General features: G+C 25.5%; 1 protein-coding gene across 4 annotated transcripts in view; it reads right to left on the bottom strand.

The window, feature by feature from the left end:
* The window catches only part of LOC101240776 (uncharacterized), a 139,064-nt gene that overhangs the window by 55,299 nt on the left and 60,763 nt on the right, over positions 1 to 23,002 (bottom strand). For all 4 annotated transcript variants that reach the window (XM_065813150.1, XM_065813149.1, XM_065813148.1 and 1 more), the window contains exons 5-13: positions 17,356 to 17,576; positions 17,004 to 17,179; positions 13,217 to 13,492; positions 12,791 to 13,077; positions 9,449 to 9,645; positions 9,098 to 9,306; positions 3,423 to 3,500; positions 3,113 to 3,268; positions 1,312 to 1,650 (exon numbers count right to left, since the gene is read on the bottom strand). In XM_065813150.1, the coding sequence (XP_065669222.1) occupies positions 1,312 to 1,650; positions 3,113 to 3,268; positions 3,423 to 3,500; positions 9,098 to 9,306; positions 9,449 to 9,645; positions 12,791 to 13,077; positions 13,217 to 13,492; positions 17,004 to 17,179; positions 17,356 to 17,576 (1,939 nt within the window). The remainder of the gene's footprint in view (positions 1 to 1,311; positions 1,651 to 3,112; positions 3,269 to 3,422; positions 3,501 to 9,097; positions 9,307 to 9,448; positions 9,646 to 12,790; positions 13,078 to 13,216; positions 13,493 to 17,003; positions 17,180 to 17,355; positions 17,577 to 23,002) is intronic.

Here is a 23,002-nt window from a genome sequence, read left to right as displayed (position 1 = left end):
ATTTTTTGTCTAGTTTTTTTCCTTGATTATCAGTTTTTTGAAATTTGCCCCCTTCATCTTGCTTTCCAGATTCATATAACTTGCAATCTTTTTAGTTGTCTGTCAATCATTATCTTGCTATATAAACTTTATCTTTTCTCTTTGAGTAACTTCCAACTCTAATAGTGGTTGCTTGCAGCCTTGCTGGAAGTGAAGATGTTGAAAAAGTATATATATATATATATATATATATATATATATATATATATATATATATATATATATATATATATATATATATATATATATATATATATATATGTATATATATATATATATATATATATATACATATATATATATATATATATATATATATATATATATATGTATATATATATATATATATATATATATATATATATATATATAATCAATTTATTTTTGATAACAATTTTTGATATATATATATATATATATATATATATATATATATATATATATATATGTATATATATATATATATATATATATATATATATATATATGTATATATATATATATATATATATATATATATATATATATATATATATATATATATATATATATATATATATATAATCAATTTATTTTTGATAACAGTGAATATAAAAAACAAATATTGAATTTTATTTTCTGTCCATTTTCTTTGTCACCAAGAGTTTTCCATGCATTAAAAAAGCAACAACAGATTTTAGTATTATTTAACTATATTTAATCAAAAGATAATTTAATGATTGTAACCAAGCGTGTTTAAAAAAACAAATTTTAAGTTTAAAAAAGTATTACTAAAACCAATTTCATACCAATTTTTTTCTACCAACTAAATACTTCTTACTATGAGCTTTAATTTTATTTATATTTACAATTTTTACAACAGAGTTAATGATTAAAATTAAATACAACAATAATAAAAATATTTGTAAATAATCAAAAACAATAATAAAAATATATATAAATAATCAAAAACAATAATAAAAAAAAAATATATATATATATATATATAATAAAAAACAATAACAAAAATATGTATAAATAATCAAAAACAATAACAAAAAAATATATATAAATAAGAAAAAACAATAATAAAAATATATATAAATAAGAAAAAACAATAACAAAAATATAGATAAATAATAAAAAACAATAATAAAAATATATAAATAGCAAAAAACAATAGTAAAAATATATATAAATAACAAAAAACAATAATAAAAATATATATAAATAATAAAAAACAATAGTAAAAATATATATAAGTAATAATAAATTCATGAAAGTTTAAATTACCTTTGCACTCAAACTTAGTAGAAGTATCTTTGACATCACCTTCAATAACAACTCCAAACATTCTTGTAGTTATTTTTTCAACATTTTGGGTTTCATCTGAGCGTTTTATATTTCTATGAGATCTTTTGTGACTATGATGATTATGTCTTTGTAATTTTGTGTGTTTTGTATTTGGCGTTACAATTTTAGGTGATTTTTCTGTAACCTTATAGGTGTATTGGTATACTTCTTTTAAACTGAAAGATGGATTTATCATTTGTAAAGATCCAATTTTTAATACCACTGCTTGGTCAGTATTAACAATGGTTTTAAAGTTAAACAATGATTGGGATATGGAACCTAGATTTAAAAATTAAAAAAAAAACAGCAAATGATATTGTAATTGATCTTTTATTGCCTTTTATTAATTACAAATTTACTTAAATTAATTTTACAAATTTATCATTTGTATTCAAAATTTTTCTATTTACAACAAATACAATTTAGTTGATTTTCTAAGAAAAAGACAGATGTAATAGGTCAAACAACTAACTTTATTCAATATAGACTTTTTTTATAATAATATCTTTGTTACTGTAATACTAAAAAAACACTTAGGTTATACCCAAACTTCATCAGCATCCAACACTGTTAGCTTCAAAACTAAGATTACCAATACACTAATCCTAACTCAAAGCTATTGTCAAGTGGTTTGAAGCAATAAATTTATTTGCTATGCTATTAATGAGAACTTATTCAAACTTAAACATTTTCCTAGTGAAACATGCTTCTGTATGTGATTCACTTAAAAAACATGTCAAGCTTATTTTTTAAGTGATCTTGGACCTCATGATTGGTAGAAAAATAAGTCACATACAGATAAAGTGAAATGATAAAGTAGTGAGATTTATTCAAATGAACCATCAGCAGCTTTAGGCAGTATATAATATGCAAAGAGATCAAATAAAAAAACACTGTTGAAACTTTAAAAAATTGATAAACACAATGTCATTTTCATCAAATAAAAGGAAAAAAAATTGGAAACTATATATCTTCAGGAAGTTAGCAGGGTGTTAGCCAGCCCAATGGCATGGCATGTACTGCAAAATTTCCAATGGGTTTAAAGCTCCAAAATTCAATGATTTTTAATTTTTTTTAAAATAAATTAATAGGACAATATCAATAAAAATTTCTAATATTTTTTAGAACAAAAACATAAAAATATACCAGGCTGACACCCTGGTCAGTGATGCTAACTTCTTAGTAGAATTACTAAATCTTAAATATTTTGGATCTAACCATTCTGAAAATGAAAATGAAGCTGCAATGACTTTCACAGACAGATCTGCTCTATTTGGTTAAAGTTACCTATATAGTGAATCTGTTTTGAAAAATATTAGCAATAAAATGGTCAAAACCTCTAAAATCTTTGGATTGTAACATTATAACAGATATTGAAGGTTCTTTAACTTCACAAGCTTCTAGTGTAGGAATTGAAATAATTTTTTCAACTTTTTAGCAATTTTATTCTAAGTTAAGAATTCTTAGATCTACTATAAAAGTGTTACTTTCCCTGATTAGATTTCCTAGATTATAATTTTTCTATTGTAATTATATTTATTTCCATATTACACTTCCCAGAAAAAACTAATACTTTATAAAATCGGGTCTGCTCTCTAAAATTATCGAAAATATGCAAACATAAACAAGAAAACAACTTTTCTAAAATAAAGCAAATGTTTGTCTTAAAATGCTCATAGACGAACAGCTTTTTAAATACATAATATAAAAAAATTGGTAAGAAAAGATAAAAAAAAAACACCTTCGCCTCCAATGAATTTCATAAAGTCATTTGTTTTATTTTTAATAAAGTTGCACATATCTTCATAGTTATTAAGTACTTGTGTAACTCCATCAGCCTTTATTATGGTCTGACAAACAATATTGTCATAAGAAATTCTTCCTTTATAACCAATACCTAAAAAAAACAACCAATACTGAATACATTTTTATTTTCAACGTTATGATTTTTAATGAAATACAATAAACTTATAAGTCAATAAGTTTATTTTAAAAAAACTCATATTTATGTCATATATAATTTTATAATATTAAATACATAAAATAGAAACCTTCTTTCAATACAGGATACATTTCAGTATTAAAATGTTGTTTATTGATACTATCTTCTTCTTTTGCAACAAGAAAACCTGTATAAGCCATACCATTGTAATAAAAACCATTTTTTTAATGTTTTATTAAAATAAAATCAATATTATTAAATAAAAAAATTTTATTATTGATAGATTTTACAAACAATTATAAATCTGAAAAAATACTATTTTTAAAAACATGATTTACTTTTAATCTAACATAAGCTTCATCATAATAAAAGCTACCAAATCATTAAACATGTTAAATTACTAAAAGAGACCACTTCATAAAAAACATAAAAAAATCAAACTTGAATAAACATTTTTAGATGCAAATAATTCTGCAATAATTTTTTAAACACATTTTTTAAATATGTATAAACAAATGATTAACTTCCCGATCTATTACATGAATTCTGATGAAGAGGTAATACCCTTTTATTAAAATAGCATATATTATATATAGCATATATTATATTAATAATATAATATAATAGCATTAGTTATATTGCAAAATATTATGCGCTGCATAATATTATTTTTTTAATTTTTCCTGAACAAAAATTAACTTTTTTGTGAATTACAAAAATGAATTTATAACTTGACCATAAAATTTGATTTGCTGGAATAATACATTGACATATGCAAGCTGATTTTGACACCAGTATAGGAGTTAAGATGCTCAAATTTATGCCCAAAGTTCTTAATAATGGATATAATTTTTGATAAGTTAATATACAAGCCTTCCTAGGAACCATGGCAATTTGTATCTTTTAACTTTTTAGGCATTTCAATAATTCATGACAAAAAGCTAAACTTATCTACTGAGAAAAAAAAACAATTCTAAAAAAAGGAAACATAATAGTAATGAAATATCAAATTTTAATTAAAATAAAATTAGAAAAGTTTAAATGAAAGAAAAATTTTTTTTACAAATCTTATATACAACATTTTATTCATTTTTTTTAGGTGTTGTCGGGTAATTTTTGGTTAGGGTAGTTGTTATTTTTAGCTACTGAATTTGATACAAGTTGAGGGAAAATGTCTATTTTATAACAACTTAACAACAATTGAAAGTTTTAATTTGCAATTTATTCCTGATTTTTAATAGCCTGTATATTTAAGAAACTAATTTGCAATGTATGCTAGAACTATGAAAAGATTTGTTAATTTTTTTGCTTTCATTTATTTATTTTCACGTTTTTATTTGTAAAACATTATTTGATTAACAAACTTTGTAATGACGGAAAAATTAAATAAAAGAATTGCATGGTTTCTTTTATAAATGTATTTACCACATTTGATGCCTGTCTGAAATTGTTTCCTTTATATTTTATATTACCAACGTTAATACGAAGTACTAGAGATAATGAACTTAACGATTGCTCTGTTTAAAAAAATGTATTTAAAAACTTAAAAAGTTTCGAATAGGATCCTAAATATTTCATTATATAATAATATCATAAAAAAGTTCAGTGAATAACAAAGCACTAGCCCACAACCTTTTGGAGCATCATTAATAACAATAGTTTATCAGGAAATAAACTATCGGGTTTAAATGCACAATATGGAGAATCCAACAAAAGTGCAACTATTTCAATGGAGTAGTGAAAACAACCAAATATTTTATATTTAAATATTAGTATTAATGACTTTATTTTTTGACATGAAAAACTTGTTTAAAAGTTTTTTTTTTTACAAATAAATTGCAATTAGCTTTCTTGCTTCCCTGTGCATTGATAAAAAGAGTAAAGTTTAGCAAAAATTTCAAATGGTCCATATTTCTAGTGCAAATAATAAAGAGCTTTCCTTAATATACTGACAGACAAAAGTCGCAAATAAATTGCAAATATTTTTCTTATATTCTTATCTGCTTTTTTCCTCAACTTGTATCAATTTTGGTAGTGGAAATTAACATCCTAAAAACAAAAAAAAAACAAAAAAAAAATAGTAAGATATTTTAAATATATTATTTTTTTGAAAATTTTTTTTTTTAATTTTCAATTTTTTTTTTAGTTTATTTTATTTAAATTTTTTATTTTGTATAGTATTCGTTTCCTTTCTTCGAGTATAGCTGTTTTATACACTGTAGTTTTTTTCAGCCTTTTTTTTGCCACAAATTCTTAAAATGTTTACTATATAAAAACATGGTCAAGTTATCTAAAAAAAATTACTTTAAGCATGGACAAACAAGGTGTGCGACCACAAACACGGTCGCACACACTTTTTTGTATTTTTTAGATTTGAGTATTACATGCATTTTTTTTATTTGCATATTACATCTCTAATAATAGTAAAATTCTATTTATTTATAACTTATTTATAATATAACTTTTATACATACGTTTTTTTGTTTTACTTTTTGATAAAATGCTGTGGCTTTAAAATATTTTTTTTTATAAATTTCTGTGCAATATAGTTGCACTTATTTAGAGTATCTATATAAAAAGTGTTGAATCATTAAAATTGGTATGAAAAAGTTATACTTTGGTTTGTTTTTTTGTCTTAAATCTTCAGAAGCCAACTGGTTTAGTGCACTCTGTACTAACATCCTTACAATTTAGTGGGTTCAAATCTACCGCTAAGCAAGAATGCTTTTTTTTTTGTTTTTTTAATCTTTTTAAAAAATTCTTTAAATACAAAACAAAACAGTTTAAAAATTTTTAGAAAATTTTAAAAAGTTCTTATATTATACACAATCACACACGAACCACAAACTCAACTTATCATACAGACGTTTACACTTACAGACATTTGTACATAATGCTAAACAAATGGAATTTTTATATTTAATGTAAATGACATATTACCATCAGTTTACATAAGCTACATATTTACATAAATTTTTTATACTTTGTATAAAGAAGTGCTGACTTTTTTCCACCATTAACTTGACTTTAATGGCTGCCAAGAGTTCCATATCAAACATGCACAAGTGGGAACTACTACTTCTTTTAAGTTCAGGATTATTATATAGAGATGTACTCTGTCAAAAAATCATCCACCTATCCTGTACATTTTTCAAATGAGATAACTTTTTACTTAGCAAAGATATAAGCATAACTTCAATTATGCTTTGAGCATAATTATGCATAAATTATATCAGTTTATGCATAAATTATATCAGTTAACTATTCATGAAGTATTGTAAAAAAAGATTTTACAAAATAACAAATAAAAAATTAAATACAGCATTTAAAAATAAACAATGCCTGTTTTTATGCCAAAAAAGTTTTCATCCACCCTGCACTCAATTCAAATCTCAAATCTCAAACTTGTTGTTAAATAAGTATTGAAGTAACATTTTTTAAATATAAATTTAGAAAGATTTTTATATGACTTTTTCTTTATATAAATTTTTTATATTTTTTATTTTTGTTAGATTAATTATTAAAAATAAGAGTTTCAGAGGGAATTAGATCGCTTATTGTTAGACTATATGCGGTAGTGGTGTAGTGGTAGAGCGCTCGCTTCTTAAGCGAGAGGTTCCGAGTTCAATCTCCACCATGTCCCTGATAGTACCGCGCTCAACTTGTTTCTCCGTGCAGCGGCCTTGTGTGTCAAGGTTTGTGTTTTGGAGTTATAGAGTTGAGAAAGGGTTATAACCACAAGTAGCCTCCTCATCTGTAGTGGCTTTCATGGCCTTGGGGAGGTGAACTAACATAAAAAAAAAGACTATGGAAGTAGGAAAAATCACAGTGAAATATGAGAGAAATAGTAAAGAAATCACATGCAACAGTGCAGTCCATTATCAAAAAATACCAAACTACCATAAAAATTTCTGATAAGCCACGCACAGGATGTCCAAATAAAATTAAAATATTGCATCAACAAGCTATTTTGAGAACAGCCATCCAGAATCCTAAAATAAGTGCTGTTAGAATAGCCTTAAAAAGAGCTGAAAACAATGGTAGAGTACAATTGAAAAAGCCCTACATCAGCAAAGTCAGCACAGCCCAAACAACTACACTTTGCAAAGCTTCATATTAATAAACTAAAGACATTCTGGTAATCAGTCCTTTTCAGCAATGAGTCAAAATTTAATGTGTTTTCATCAGATGGAAGAGTTAAAGTTTGGAGAAAGCCAAATAAAGCATTTAAAAAACAAAATTTGTGTAAAACGATAAAGCTTAGTGGAGTAAGTGTTTTAGTGTGGGGTGTATACGTGCTTTAGGTTTAAAAAACTTGGTTTTCATTGATGGAAATAAGGATCAAAATGTATATTTAAACATTCTGAAAAAAAATCTGGAAGAAATTGCCCACAAATTTAGACTTACTAGTTCATTTATTTTTCAGCAGATAACGATCCAAAACCTACAGCCAAACGTGTCAAGAAATGGCTTATATATTTAAAACAGCTAAGCAACTTTATACACCCCCACAATCTCCAGATTTAAATTCTAAAACACATCTGTAGGATGAATTGGGTAGAGGAATTAGGACACATGATGCAAGGAATTGGCAACAGCTACAATTAGTAATTATGAAAGAGTGGGGCTCAATTACTCCAGTTTAAATCACTTCAAATTACCAAAAAATTAGTTTGTTCTATGATAAACAGACTATATGAGGTAATAAAAGCTCGTGGTAAAAACGCAAATTATTAAAACACAATCAAATTGAGTTTGCATAACAACTTTATTTTATTTTTGTAGTGGATGAAAACTTTTTTGGGACAAAAATGTCTACCTTTTATTCCAAAATACTGTGTGTTTTTTTTTACTCATTACTTTAAAAAATCTTTTTGTACAATATTTCTTAAATATTTAAATGATATAATTTAGTTTATATCATGCTTACCTCTTTGCTTAAAAAATTATAGCATTTTTAAAATGTGCAAGATAGGTGGATGAAAACTTTTTTGACACAGTGTACTTTTTGTGAAACAAAAGTTAACACTAATTTAAAAAAACCATATTATAATTGAAAATCTAGACAGCTATGCAATTGATGAGGGTGTTAAGAGCATTAAAACTAACTTTAGTGCAAGTAATGTTTTTAAAAATTTGCAATACCTGTGCAGACGAGGTAGTGGATTGTGTGTTAATTTTCCAAATTTTTAAAAATATTTTTATAAAAAATTTTTTATTTCAAATTATGTAATATATAGATTTCATAGTTAAATATAAGTATCAACTGTATGTATTCATTACTTTATTTTTATATTGTTTTTAATGATAAAAATCCACATTAATAATATGTATGTGACACTTGTTTTGTATAAGACAATTGTTATGTATATGACACTGCATTCATTAAAATATGTTCAATTCTTAAGTAGTAAAGTCTGCATTCGATTTTCTATTTCTGGCTGTAAATTAAAATTTATTGTAAGCTATGTTTGAAAATTTATTTACTATTTGCATTATTTGTTTGATACTCTGCTCATTGTTTATTATTTAGCTTTACTTACTTGACTTACTAGCTTTACTTTGTTAAAAAGGTTTGATTTTTTTCTTGAATCATGAACTTTCTTTTTAATTGTTATGTTGTTAAAAAAACATTTTACGTAACTATTCAATAAAACTACTTTAATTACATTATAATTTTTAAACAAAATCAAACGTAAAACCAAAAAAAATATATATAACCTTACTATCAATGCATAAATTCAAACTGAAAAAAAAGTATAAAGTATGGCTCAAAAAACTTACAGAAATTTTCAAAAGCCAACCACGGAACACCCTCCAAATTTATGTCTAAAATTTCTTTTACAAATTTTTCGAAAAAAACAAATTCTTGGCAAATTCCAACAACCATATTTGCATTTTTATTTTTGTTATACAAAACAATTTCTAATGTTGAAAAATTCGGAACTCCTTTATCACTTACATTAGCATATGATAAAGATGTGCCTTGGAATCTAAAAATAAAATTAAGAAATAGAAGGATGATGATGATAATAATGATGATGATGATGATGATGATGATGATGATGATGATGATGATGATGATGATGATGATGATGTGATGATGATGATGATAATGATATAACAACCACTCACTTTAAAACTTTAGAATTTAATTTAATCTTTAGAATTAAACTTGAAAGTGGCAGTGATTTTAAATGTTGAAATTTGTCATAATCATTATCAGGTAGAAATGAAACCTTTGCAGCCTCTGTCAACATACTCAAGTTATTAGCGATAAAATCGGCAGAGAGGAAATATTCAGCTTGACCTTTTTCAATTTTGACTTCAACCTAAACAGTTGTAAATGTAGTTTTAAAAAAGTTACAGACTTAAAAAAATACTATACTGATGCAAATTTAGCAAAACTTGTCTGATGATATGCTAAATTAAAATGTAAGCATAAAAATCTTATCAAACTTGCAAGGTTCAATGCAGTAAAAAAAAAAAAAAAAAAGGCTTTAAATGAAAAAAAAATACAAAAATCAACATCAATAATATCAATAATAAAATGATGTTATCAATATTAAAGTTGATCCCACTTCAGAAATTAATCTTACTTCAGAAATTGTTCAAACAAACTACAATATCTTAGAGAAAACATGGTTAGTAATCAATAAAAAAAGGCTTAAAAAGTCAAAATATATCAAATACACAACAATTGTTTTTTACAGCGATGTAATAAAGTAAATACAGGCTAAAAAGTTTTATACAATTTATATACAGAGGGAATAAATGATTAACTATAATCACAAGTAACTACTAATTTATGTCAAAATTCTGTAACTGTGTATTTATGAAAATTGACAGGTTTAAAAATCATAAAGTTCAAACATTAAGCATTTGACACAAAAAAAAAAAAAAGATTGAATTAAATCTGCTTTAAACAGATATGATTCAATTTAAGACCACCACTAGAAGAAACAGATATTTTCAAAGGATAAATCTAGTATAAAGAAGTCTTTTAAAACTATTAGAAATTACTAAGCTCAAAATTTTTTTTGTATCATTAGATGTAATTTTTCTTTTTATAATAAAAGTGCATTATGTAGCTTATAGACTTAATTCTAAAATTCATTTATCTTACATTAACTATAAAAAGATCTTAAGCATGCAAATCTTCATAGCTTACTGATATCTCCAACTAACCATTCTAAAATCTCATCACTAATATCTAAATTGAAACTTAGAAAATCAATAGGCCCTAACAGCATCCCCACAAACATTCTTATTGATTTTAATTTTGAATTTTCTCATATTCTCACTAAGGTATTTAATACCTCCTTCTTGAATGAAATTTTTCCTGACATTTTGAAATTATCTTGTGTCATTCCATTATATAAAAATGGCTCAAAACTCTCATGTAACTATAGAACAATTTCAATTCTATCTAACAAATAAAATAACAAACAGATAGTTTGTGGCATTCCCCAGGGTTCTGTTCTTGGCCCTCTATTGTTTTTGATTTATGTTAATGATCTAAATAACTCTGTCCACTTCTCATCAGTCCATTTGTTTGCTGATGATACTAATATCTTGCATATTAATGTCTTATCATTCCTTGTGTAAGAATATAAACTTAGATCTAAAAGGTTTAGTCCATTGGCTAAATGCAAACTTAATTTCTCTAAGCTTGGGAAAAACCAAACTAATATTTTTTTATTTCCATGACAAAATATTTTATACAACAATCATATAACTAAAATTAAAATTATTAATAGATGTTTATATCCAACACACATTAGTAAATATCTTGTTATTTTTAGAGATTCAAACCTCTCATGGAATTCTCATACAGATGCACACTGTAAAAAACTTAATCGAGCTAATGGCATGCTTTCAATATTATGCCATTATGTTGATAAAACTACCCTTAATAGTCTGTATTTTACAATTTTTCGGTCTCATCTCAACTACTTTTGTTAGGTTTGGGAACCAATTGCCAACTGTAATATTAATAAATTGTTATCAGCTCAGCGTCAATCAATCCAAATAATAAATTTTCAATTCCATAATACAGAAACTTCAAACTTCCTCAAAAAAACTTAAAATTCCTACTTTGTTAGCACTAGTTAGATTTTCTAATTTTTTTTTTGTTTTTGACTCCCTTAATAAAAATTTACCTTCCTTTATTACAACCTTTTTCACTGAAACTTGATTTATACATTCACATTTAACTAGAAACATTAACAATGGAAAACTAAATGTACCTCCCTATAAAACTTTGAGGAATGGAAAGTATTTATCAAGTAAGTACACATCAGTGCATCGGTGAATGGAATTGAAATCTTGTGTGCAATGTGAATGAGTTTGAAAAATTAAAACTTCAAAATAATTTATCTTAATTTCTTTACTTAAAAAATAAATTTCAACAAATTCTGAAAAAAAAATTTATTCTAATTTTTTATCATTATTAACTTTTTTTAGTTTTCTTATTTTTATTTTTCTTCTTACTACTTTTATAAAAAATTTATTGTTTTTGTCATTATTATTTATTATTTCGTATTATTACTATTATTATTATAATTATTATAAATACTACAACTTTTGCTGTTACTTTTGCTCTATTAACAAATAAAGTTATTATTGGTATTTTCATTATTTTTTAAATTAACATTATTAATATAATTATTTGGTGTCACTCCTTTGATCAAGTTTTTGCATAAGTGACTCCTTCCATGTGAATCAATTATTTATATTTATCTTAATAATGATATTATGATTTTATTATTTATAATATTATAGATATTCTTATGATTATTATTTTTATTATTATTATATTGTTGTTGTTGTTATTATTATTATTGTTGCTATTATTGTTATTATTATTATTATTATTATTATTATTATTGCTATTATTATTATTATTATTATTATCATTATTACTGTTAATAATATATTATTTTAATTATATGATTGTAAATTTTGATTAAATAAATCTCTTATTGTTGTTGTTAGTTATTGTTGTTGAAATCCAGTTTGGAAAGTATACTCTGTATAAAAACATTACTTAACTTTAAGCCACAGCCTTGAATATTAAGTTGAATTATTTAAGTTTTCATTAATTAGGCATTTTTGAAAGACATTATAAATTTCAAAATTAGTTAACAGTACTTAAATTATTGTTATTTTTTATGCAAATTCTTTAAAAATGTGCTTTAACTATATAATATTTTAGCATATTATATATATATACTTCCTGTACTATAATATTAGAATATATGATACCCTGATGATCCAATGACAATAATACCCAGATATAACTTAAATATAAATTTTATATATTTAACATTTTAGAAAACCTCTTCTTCTTCTTCTCTTACTAGTCTCTTACTCACTTTATTCAACAGAAGACTCACTCACTTAATCAGAAGATTAAAATTAAAGAAAACAAATTTAAAAAATTTAAAATACTTTACCAAAAATAAAATAAATTACCATTTGCCCTATAACTAATATTTCTCCATTTCCTGAAAAAATCTGATTATTTGTAGGTTGCAAATTATTTAATGGCACAATAAGATTTAAATTTAATCCTTTTAGTTGAATCAGTTCATCAGCAATAGACCAATCTTCATCAAGTACACAATGAAGTGAAACAATATCTTTACTAAGATAAATCATCTGAAAGAAAGCTCTTTTTTCAAGCACTAATTTGAAATCATCATCGTCTTGGAATTGAAGAGTTTGAGGCAAAAAATTATCAATAATCGTTTGCAAAGTAGCTATAATGTTAAGTAAACAATAAAAGTAGTGTTTAAAAATTAAATTTTAATATAGAACTTATTTATTTAGGATAAAAATGTTTGATTTAACTTGAAGAAAAAAAAAATTAAAAACAAAAAAAATGATATTCAAACTTACATGTAATATTATCATAGGAAGTTACATTTGCAACTGTCACATCATTTACTTTAAAAAATTGAGCAGAAAATCCTATAATTTCTGATGAGCCTCCTACTATAGTACCATCTTTACTTACTGAGGGAATTTTAACTGTGTTTTTAGATTTATTTTTCCATCTTAATGTTACCCCTTTAGGCATAATAACATTACTTTCTTCTGTTATGCAACTTTTAATTATATCGTGATGTGTATTACTGAAAACCATAATAATTTCTGATGTGCATGAAGAAAAACCTTAACAAAAAAAAGCCTAAATAAAAGTTTATTTTGAAATCATTTTCACGCAAAAATAATCCATAAAATAAGATAAAGGAATCAAGGTGTACAAAGTAAATAAAATAGGTCCATTTTCTAAACTGAACTAAAAAACTGTGTAGGTTCTTCATGAACACTTTAGTAACTTTTTTTTTAAGTAAAACAGTAGTGAAAATGTAAATGAAAAGTTTTATGTAACAGTAATTAACAAAAGCTAATTGCAACTAAATTAATGAAGAATATTTAATGAGTAACGCAAATTTATGTCAAAAGCCCTGTGAAAATAATCCCACATTAGTAACAAAAAAAATAAATGTGAAAGTGCTTAAAAAACGTAACAAACAAACGTTAGTAGTAAAACAATTGCAAACTTTATAAAAAATAATTAATAAATTAATGCATATGCTAAATCAAAATTAATATAAAACTGACACAAAATGTCTGAAAAACCTGATGTTTCGAAGTTTACTAAGTGTATCTGGAACTTTTTTCTTAATTTTTTACCTTCAATAACTAATAAAAAAAAATTTTTTTTTTTTTCATCCTCACTTCCAACAAGCAACCACTATTAGAGTTGGAATTTACTGGAAGAGAAAAGATGAAGTTTATAAAGCAAGATAGCGATTAACAGACAATTTACAAGATTTCAAATTATATGAACCAGAAAAACAAGAAGATGGAAGCGAATTCCAAAGAACTGATGTTGGAGGAAGTAAGAAAATCGAAAGATCAGAAGTAAGAGTTAATCCAAGAAGACAAAAGGTGACTCATGGAGTACATTACCGCTCATAAATTTAGGAAGAGTTTTATCTGAGCTAAATTTTGCCAGCCACTGAGAGCCCCATGCAGTAGCAAAAGTGAGATCCTTTTCAAGCTCAAATGTCCTCTCCAAGCAATTAGAGTTGGCTTCTTATTAAGACGAGAATAAATGGTAGTATCATCAGCAAACTATGCCACCTTAGGCATGAGAACTTCTAGGAGATTGTTAATGTAAATTAAAAAAAGTATAGGACCAAGGATAGAACCTTGAGGATCCCCTGAAGTTACAGAATATGAAGAAGCGTGCTGTCCATCAAGGACAACTTTTATACTATGATCGGTAAGAAAGGATTTAATAGTCATAAAGATGTTAAATAGAAATCCATATTGATTATCAGAAAGTAAGTAATTAGATTCAAGATGAGAAATTAGGTGTTTTTTAACTAGACTCAAAAACCTTGCTTATGATAGGATGAAGACTTATGGGACAGTAGTTAGACTAGTCAGATTGCTCTGATAGGATGTGATTAGTGGAATCAAGAGATGAGATTGATGAAAAGTTCTTAGCAAACAATTTAGCTTTGTCTTTAGGTGAGGTAACTAAATCTGAACCATTCAAGAGAGGTAGAATAACAGATTAGTTTTTATTATAGACACTGTTAAAGATTCTCCAGAAGTCTGAGGAGCCTAATTTTTGAGATTTTGTGACTGGAGAATATAAGGCTTTGGCGTTAGACAAAACCTTTCTACAATGGTTTCTAGCGATAGTAAAAAGATGTTTGTTTTCCAAATAATTGTTTTAGGGACAAATATGGAAGTAATGGTTACGACTAGATATTGTAGCAGCGCAATGAGAGAAAAACCATGGAGAAGAGTGAGGCTTGACTTGGAATTATTAAGGGGGAATAAAAATTTCCATGCCAGCCTGAACCCAAAATGTTACATAAGAAGCACATTTGTCAGCAGGACTTATAATGAAAACTCTATCCAACTATATTAATCAACATTAGCTATCAATAAAATTTTACAAAAAGCAAAAAAAAAGAACTTTCCTTTTTTTAAAAACTGTTTACTCTTGGGTGCTCAATACCAGGGGTATGGATATTTGATAAACATAGGGAGGGGGAGGGGGTTTTAATAAGCTAGGGATGGGTGGGAAAAATTCCAAAATTTAATAATAGTCCCCTCCGTGTATTTAACACCTAAGAGTAAAACAATTTTTTTTCATAAACTTAGCAAGTTTTTTTTACTCTAACTAGCAAGTTTTTTTTACTCTAACTAGTAAACTCTAATTAGCAAGTTTTTTTTACTCTAACTAGTAAACAAGTTAAAGTAGAAAAAAAGTGAAACCTTGTTTTTACAATCCTATATATAAAAATATTTTATAGATTATACTCCATACCTAAAAAACTTTTTTATAAGAATAAATAAGCATGAATGATGATTTATTTTTTAACAAAAAAAAAAAAAAAAAAAATTAATAAAGAGTTGGAAGGATTAAAAATTTACAGTTTTTTCAAATAGGAATGACAGTTGCAACTATCCACCATAAATACAAGTTAAGCACTTGTTAAATAATCTTTATAAATTAAATTTAAGAAAAGTGTTCTGGTGAGCAGAACACTCTTATTAAATATTTCAAATAGAAATGACAGTGGTAACTATCCATCTTAAATACAAGTTGAGCACTTATTAAATAATTTTTGATAGTTAAATTTAATAAGAATGTTTTGGTGAAAGTAATCATGAGTTATTTGAAATAAGCCTGAACAAAAGTTTAACTTCAAACTTCTTTTTTATTTTATGATGTATGTCATATTAATTTGAACTCAAAATCAAAACCATTATAACACTTAAAATTTAAAATGGAAAGTTAAAATTCAAGTCAAATTGGGCCAAATATAAGGAAGTACTTCCCAACACTTGGTCCCTTCCAACTTAAATTTTAATTATATTTATCAATTGTATAGTAAATTTCTGTCAACAGAAATCTAAACTTTAAAATAATTATACTCTTCTGCTAAAAGTTTTTGCTAAAAAATTATAATGCCTAATATTAATTTTTTAATACTAAATTTTTATTTTTAAATCATTAAAGCTAAATTTTGAAAGCTGGAACAAAAAACTTGTATCCTAACAATCTTCTGTTGTTATATAATTTAAATACCTTTTTTTTATTGAAATCGATTTTTTATGAAACCTTTTTTTTATTAGCTTTAGAAAATTTTGGTTTATAAATTAATCAAATTTTGTTATGAACTTTCCGAAAAATTAATTTCTTGAAGATTTATTTTAACTAGGTTTAAAATAAATAAAAGACATCAATGTATCTCAGGAAAACATCAAAACATCCCAGCATATACACATAACTTAAAAAATGTTCACTCAACACCCAATCTGTTATAACAAAAAAATTGTTTACTACTCCAAAACATGAACACAACCAAAAATTGTATTCTTAGAAAAAGCAATAACTTTTTTTTTATTAAAAAAAAAGCAATATAAATACAGCAAATTTTTATTTATACAAAAATATCTAAGGCCACAGAGTATGAAATTTATTTCTCTGAAAAGGAAATAAACTCCTTTGTTTTTAAAATACCTCAAATGGTTTATTTAAATAAAAATGATAAAACATTAATTTATGAAACAATATTATTTTATATAGAAACAAAATAATTTATTAAACTGTACTTTAAATGAAACTCAACTGTGGTTCAAAACTACTTACAGGAACTTGAAAACTTCTTCAACATTGGTAGCAAATTCTCATCAACTTCAATTCCCAATGCTTGATTAATAGTTGACTTATAGTCATCAAGAATTTTAAAAAATCCAACTGCAGATTCATCTGAGTTAGTAGAACTTTGAAATATAAAAAATGTGTTGTCACTATCCTTCTTATTCCTAGTATAACAAAACAAAATATTTTAGTTCACTACTTGTCCTAAATTTGCTGAAAATTAATTATTCTAAATTATAAAATAAAAATAAAATATTCTAAAATTATTCTAAAAATAAATTATTCTAAATTATACTTAAAGTTTCCCAATTTTCTGTTAATCAAATCAATTTTAACTCACCAAAAAATAATTTCCACAAATTCAAAGTTAGGAGCAAATAATGCGGTAAAACTTAATTCACGCCAACTATTTGGAAAAAATTTATTAAATTCTTGAAATTTTGTTAGGTTATTGTAGTTAAAACCAAAGTGTTGATCCAAAAATGTTTCTACATCTTGAAAAGTACTACCATCAAAAAAATAATCTAATTTTATGTTGTTACTTCCAGCATCTTTTGTTATCTAATAATAAATAAAAAATAAAAAATGCCTAAATTTTTGATAAAACAAAAAACGAAAATAAAAATAAAACTTTAATAATGGTACAAATTATGTTGAACAAAATATGTTGGTATTCAGAATGTAACACTTATTGTCCCTAAGTTTATTAAAAATACAATGCTGGTGCATAAAATTTACCATAACATTTTTCTGAATATTCGCAATTTCATAGCAATTCAATGAAAGACATCATATCTACACAGAATAAACTCACTGATTTTTAATGTACCAGTGTTAACTTTTGGATTATATAGTTTTTGAATACCAGTAAATGAAAAAAAGCTTTTTACATTACCATCTTCACTTGTTCATTTTAAGTTACTGGTATCCATTGATACTAAGTTAAACTTAGGTTAAACCTAGGTTGCTCCAAGTTCAGGAATTATCTTCATTGCTGAAAACGTATCTTGTACTTGACTTTTGTTCAAATGGTAGTTTTGGATTTCATCTTGAATCATAAGCAAGTAGTTTTCTGCAATGTCAACCTAAACCATGTCAAATGTCGACTCAAGACAATAGTATTTTGCTTTAGGTATCTTATTTAACATTTTAAAATTGATCACTGCATTAATTGTCTATAGACTGCCACTGATTAAATAATACATCATCATTATTAATTAGTTGTGCATCAAGAAATGTGTTTAAACAATCTATACCCATACAGTTAAAACATTGAATCACTTTTGAGTTGTCATACCACAAACAATTTTTTTCATCAGTTCCTTGTAGGTACATTTCCACTGTATAGCATTGGTTAAAAGTATTGTATTTTGATGGTAGGTACATACACAAACAGAGTTTCACAAACCAGATTTTCTGATGCTTCAATAGCTGTACAAAATTTCAGACATTTTCAAACTACAGAACTTAGAAAACCCAATAACCTCTTGAAGATATTTATCTTTAAAAGTAACATACAAAATATACAGCTCTTTAAGATTACAGAAAATCAGGCACTTATGCATGTGTTGGTTTCTACCAATACTTATGTAATCCTTTTTATCAGGCATTTGCCTGTGTAAATTCAGTGTAATTGTATACTAACTCTATTTAATGTTATTTCAAAAAATGTTTTTTTGAAATGTCCTTTAGTTAGCTTTTAAATTTTGTATTCAGGAGACATTAAAATATTTGGCAGCATATATTCTGGACCAAGACTAGGGTGTGAATGTTAACAGCTGAATTTGAGTTTTTCTGTCAAACACAAGTAGCTTTTCTTTTATTTCTGCTGTTAGTTTGTCTAGATCATAGCATTTACATTTGTCAATACTTGTGGTCTAAGAAGTTTTAAATCTAAGTTCTGCTTTGCTAATATCATATGCTTTTGAAATATGCTTCTTTTACTTTAAAAATATTTTTTTAACTTTACCTTTAGCAACAGATAACCATTGATGCTTTGATATGCTATGGAGTTTTATGGAGGATGCACCTATTACTGCAAGACTAATGTTTAATGCCTCAATTCTTTTTAGAAGTTGTTTTGTTGAAGTCTTCTTCAATTAAAGGTTCCTCAAATTCAAAGTATCTTTTTGACTAAATTTACCGATTATAGTATCAAAACAGCTATTAACAACAACAACAACAAAAAAACAGAAAAGAGCAAGCCAATCGTGACTGGAACCTTTAACAATTTTTTAACTTTCATAACTAACAATTTCAGCGCTCCAATTAACGCAGAAGAACCTAATTTAATTTTTTTTAAATACTCTCCTCCTACCAGCCAACATGCAGGATAAAGTATAAGGTAGTGTTTTAAATGAAAAATTAAGGCGGTTGCATTAGTACAAAATTGAATCTTTTATACTTTGGTTTGTAGTTGCATATTACCATAATATCTCATAACATTCATGTTTGGCAAAATTTAAAATAGCTTAAGTTATTGTTTTAATTTACACCTTAGGTTATTATTTAAAGCTAAAGTTGCTGTCAGCAGCTTTAGATGCCACCTTCTTTCTAAATTGATTGCTAGCAAACTATTAAAAATTTAAGTTTTATTATTTTTTTCATTTGATGGGTATTTAAGTTAATGATTTGATTTTTTCATTCAATTTTTTTGCAATAAAAAATAAAACAATAGAAATAGTCAAATTATGTTTTCATAAGTGTAAGTCTAAGTATTAATTTAAACTTCAGATCTTTTTTTCTGAAAATATTTTGAACAGAATTAGAAAAATTAATTTTTTCAAATTCAAACTTTTTATTCACTGGTTTAATGTTTGCAATAGAATGTTTCTACTTTTTAAACTAATTTCAATAAGCAAAAAATATATAATGACGCTTTTACAAAGTCTAAATTAATAAACTTTAATTAGTAAAAATATTTACAACATAAATAAAAATCTCTTTCTCAAATGCACTATCTTCTAAATCTGATTTGTTATTATTGTCAGATCTATGATCCATTTTTAGGAAGGGCCTTCATTTTACCACTAGATATTACAGATGTCATTGCAGTTTCCATTCAATTAAATTTATAATTATAGTAAGCAAACATTAGTAATTCACAAAATTCTTTGAGAATTATTTCAAATTTTTTAAACTTTCAAGTTTCAAATTCAAAATTACTTGAGAATTTTACAACTAAATTAAATAAACTTATTTTAAAATAAATTCCTAAAAAAAACAAAAATGCTAATATAGAAAATATAAAAAATATATAATATAAAATGCTATTATAGAAAATAAACTAATATAGAAAATGCTTTATCTTTATATTACCATAAATAAAATGAAAATATAAAAAAAATGGCATTTCATTTTTCATATTCTATTCGAAATTTTTAGTTAAAATATTTTTTGGTTAGAAGCCTTTTGTGTTAACAACATATAAGATATAAATAGAAACATAGCTATGGCTAATTTTTACAAATAAATGTTTTTGAGCATATTAAGTATATTTATGGCTTTTTTTTTTTTTTTTAATTAAGTTTCACTCCTAACTAGACTTCAAGCAGCACTATTATGTTGGGAGTTACTAGAAAAAAGGAATAGAGTTAAAAAGGCAAGGATATGTTTGATGGAAGACTTGAAAGGTTGTAGGTTGTATGAGTCAGAAAAACATGAAAATGGAAGCAAGTTCCAAAGGGTTGCAGTGCGGGGAAAAAACTAGACGAATAAAAGTTTTTAGAGCATAAAGGGATAGATATAGTAAAAGGATGAGACTTTACTGAATGATAAGTCAAGCAAGAATGAACTTTGGTTGATAGAACTAAAGATGATAGCTCCTTTGAGCAGTAAATTAAGAAATTATTCTAAAGAATTATCTGAAATTGATGAAAAACCCAAATTTTTCTTTACAAAAACCTATTTTATAACTCGGTGACATATTTTATAACTCGGAGGCGTATCTTAATTTTTTTAACATGCTCCTTTTATGTGATTAATATTCAATCCAACATATAATACTTAAAAGAATAAAAAATTTTATAGGATAAATTTTAAGGTCCCCGCCAGGCATTTAAAAAACCCAACATTTTTGCTCAAAATTGAACTGTCAGGGACTCTGCCAGTTCAATTTTGGGCAAAAATGCCATAAATTATATATATATATATATTTTTTGCTCAAACTTATTTTCATATAAATGGTCAATTTATAAATCGATTTGCGAGTTTAATTTCAAAAATTGATAAAATATGAAACACCCTAATGGTCAATGCCCAAATGAGTTATTATCTCTATTATGATAAATCAAAACTCATTCTTGCTTGGCTTCTTGTTCAAAGAATTGCATCCTTTTACTATATCTGTCCCAACATGCTATAAAAACTTTTATTAATTCAGTTTCTTTCCTTGCACATCAAAAAATAACTCTTACCCATCTATAAGTTTTTTTTTTTATACAACCTACAATTATTTAAGTCTTCAGCTGATCATTTCCTAGTTTTTTAATCTATCCTCTATGTTAAAGTAACTCATAACTTAATAGTGGTTGCTTGCAACCTTGTTGGAAGTAAATTAGAGTTAAAAAATACATAAATATATGCCAGTATTTAATAAATAGTAAATTAAAATATAAATTATAATATATAAAGAATTAAAATTTTTTTTCTATCAACCCCTGCAAAATCTTATAATTTTACCGGGGCAGGGTTTTCAAAAAGTCTCATTTTTTGCCAGGGCCCACTTGACCACTGACCCCCAGGGTCACTTCTAAGAATGCAGACGGTATTATGATAGTTATTTGCAGTAAATAATCATAATAATAACAAGTTTTATTGGAGTTCTATAACTGTTGAAAATTACAAAAAAAATCTACAACATTGACAATTTGATGAATTTTCAAGAGACTCAAACTGATAAAAAATGCTTCGCAGACCAGGAATTTTTGCAAAGATATACTAAAACAGTTAGGCAGTAAGAATGGCTTTTTATGGTTCATATTTTAGGTTACTTTTGGCATTAACAGCATTAACAGGGACACCATCCATGAATAACATGACACTCTTAATACTCTGATATTTTACAGCAAAGGAGGAACAAGCAAAAATCTATGAGTAAAGTCAAGAAAATCTATCATTCATCATCCTAGGCAGGAAACAATGTAACACAGGTTTATATCTACACTTAACTTAATGGATGAAGAAGGGGTTTGAGGTTACTTAACAGAATTATTCTGCTTACCCCTAAAGCCTTTGCTTAGGAGGTTTTCTACAAGATAGTTGCTGGATACAATTAAGGTCTATCTAAAATGAGTATTTTTATTAAGACACCATTTCTAGCTTTTACTCATTTGCTTTTGCAGTTAAAATCTGGAAAAGATGAGTATTTTTATCAAAGCACCATCTCTAGCCTTTACTGAACCAAGAGCCCAAGGCAGGAGATTTTCAAGCTAGAGTTTTTCTCAGCCTTTGCCTAAATAAACAAAAAAAGCAAACACTACCAGGCAGCAGGGGATGGGACAGGTAATATAAAGTTACATAATACCAGAAGCAAGGTGATCCTTAACTTGATCTGGAGTAGTAAAAAGAGACCACTTCCTGTAAGCAGCACTTTAAAACATTGATGGGAATATTTTAAAGATGCATCAGGAAAAACATAACATCTAACAGAATATTAGAGATTAGGCGAGTGTAGGTTTTATAGTTGGAGACACTAGTTGATTACTGGGCTAACCTTGCAGAGATTTTAAACAAAATACAAACATAAAGTAACTTACAGGTTTCAAAAGAAGTTTAAAGTTTTTGTTTTTAAAGAGTATGTACATGGATTCAACTGAATAGTTAGCATGATAACAGTTACGATTTTTTTACGATTTTGCAAAAATATTTACTATTTCTGGCTTATCTAGGGGAAACTGATTTAGAACTGATTCAGCAATAGAGCTAACAGAGGAAACACTTTGATCACAGTGATATAAAATTGTTAGGTAAACAATCTTTTTGAGAAT

The sequence above is a fragment of the Hydra vulgaris genome, chromosome 12 (assembly GCF_038396675.1).
Source record: "Hydra vulgaris chromosome 12, alternate assembly HydraT2T_AEP".
Taxonomy (NCBI): domain Eukaryota; kingdom Metazoa; phylum Cnidaria; class Hydrozoa; order Anthoathecata; family Hydridae; genus Hydra; species Hydra vulgaris.
This window is presented reverse-complemented; position numbering and strand designations above follow the sequence as displayed.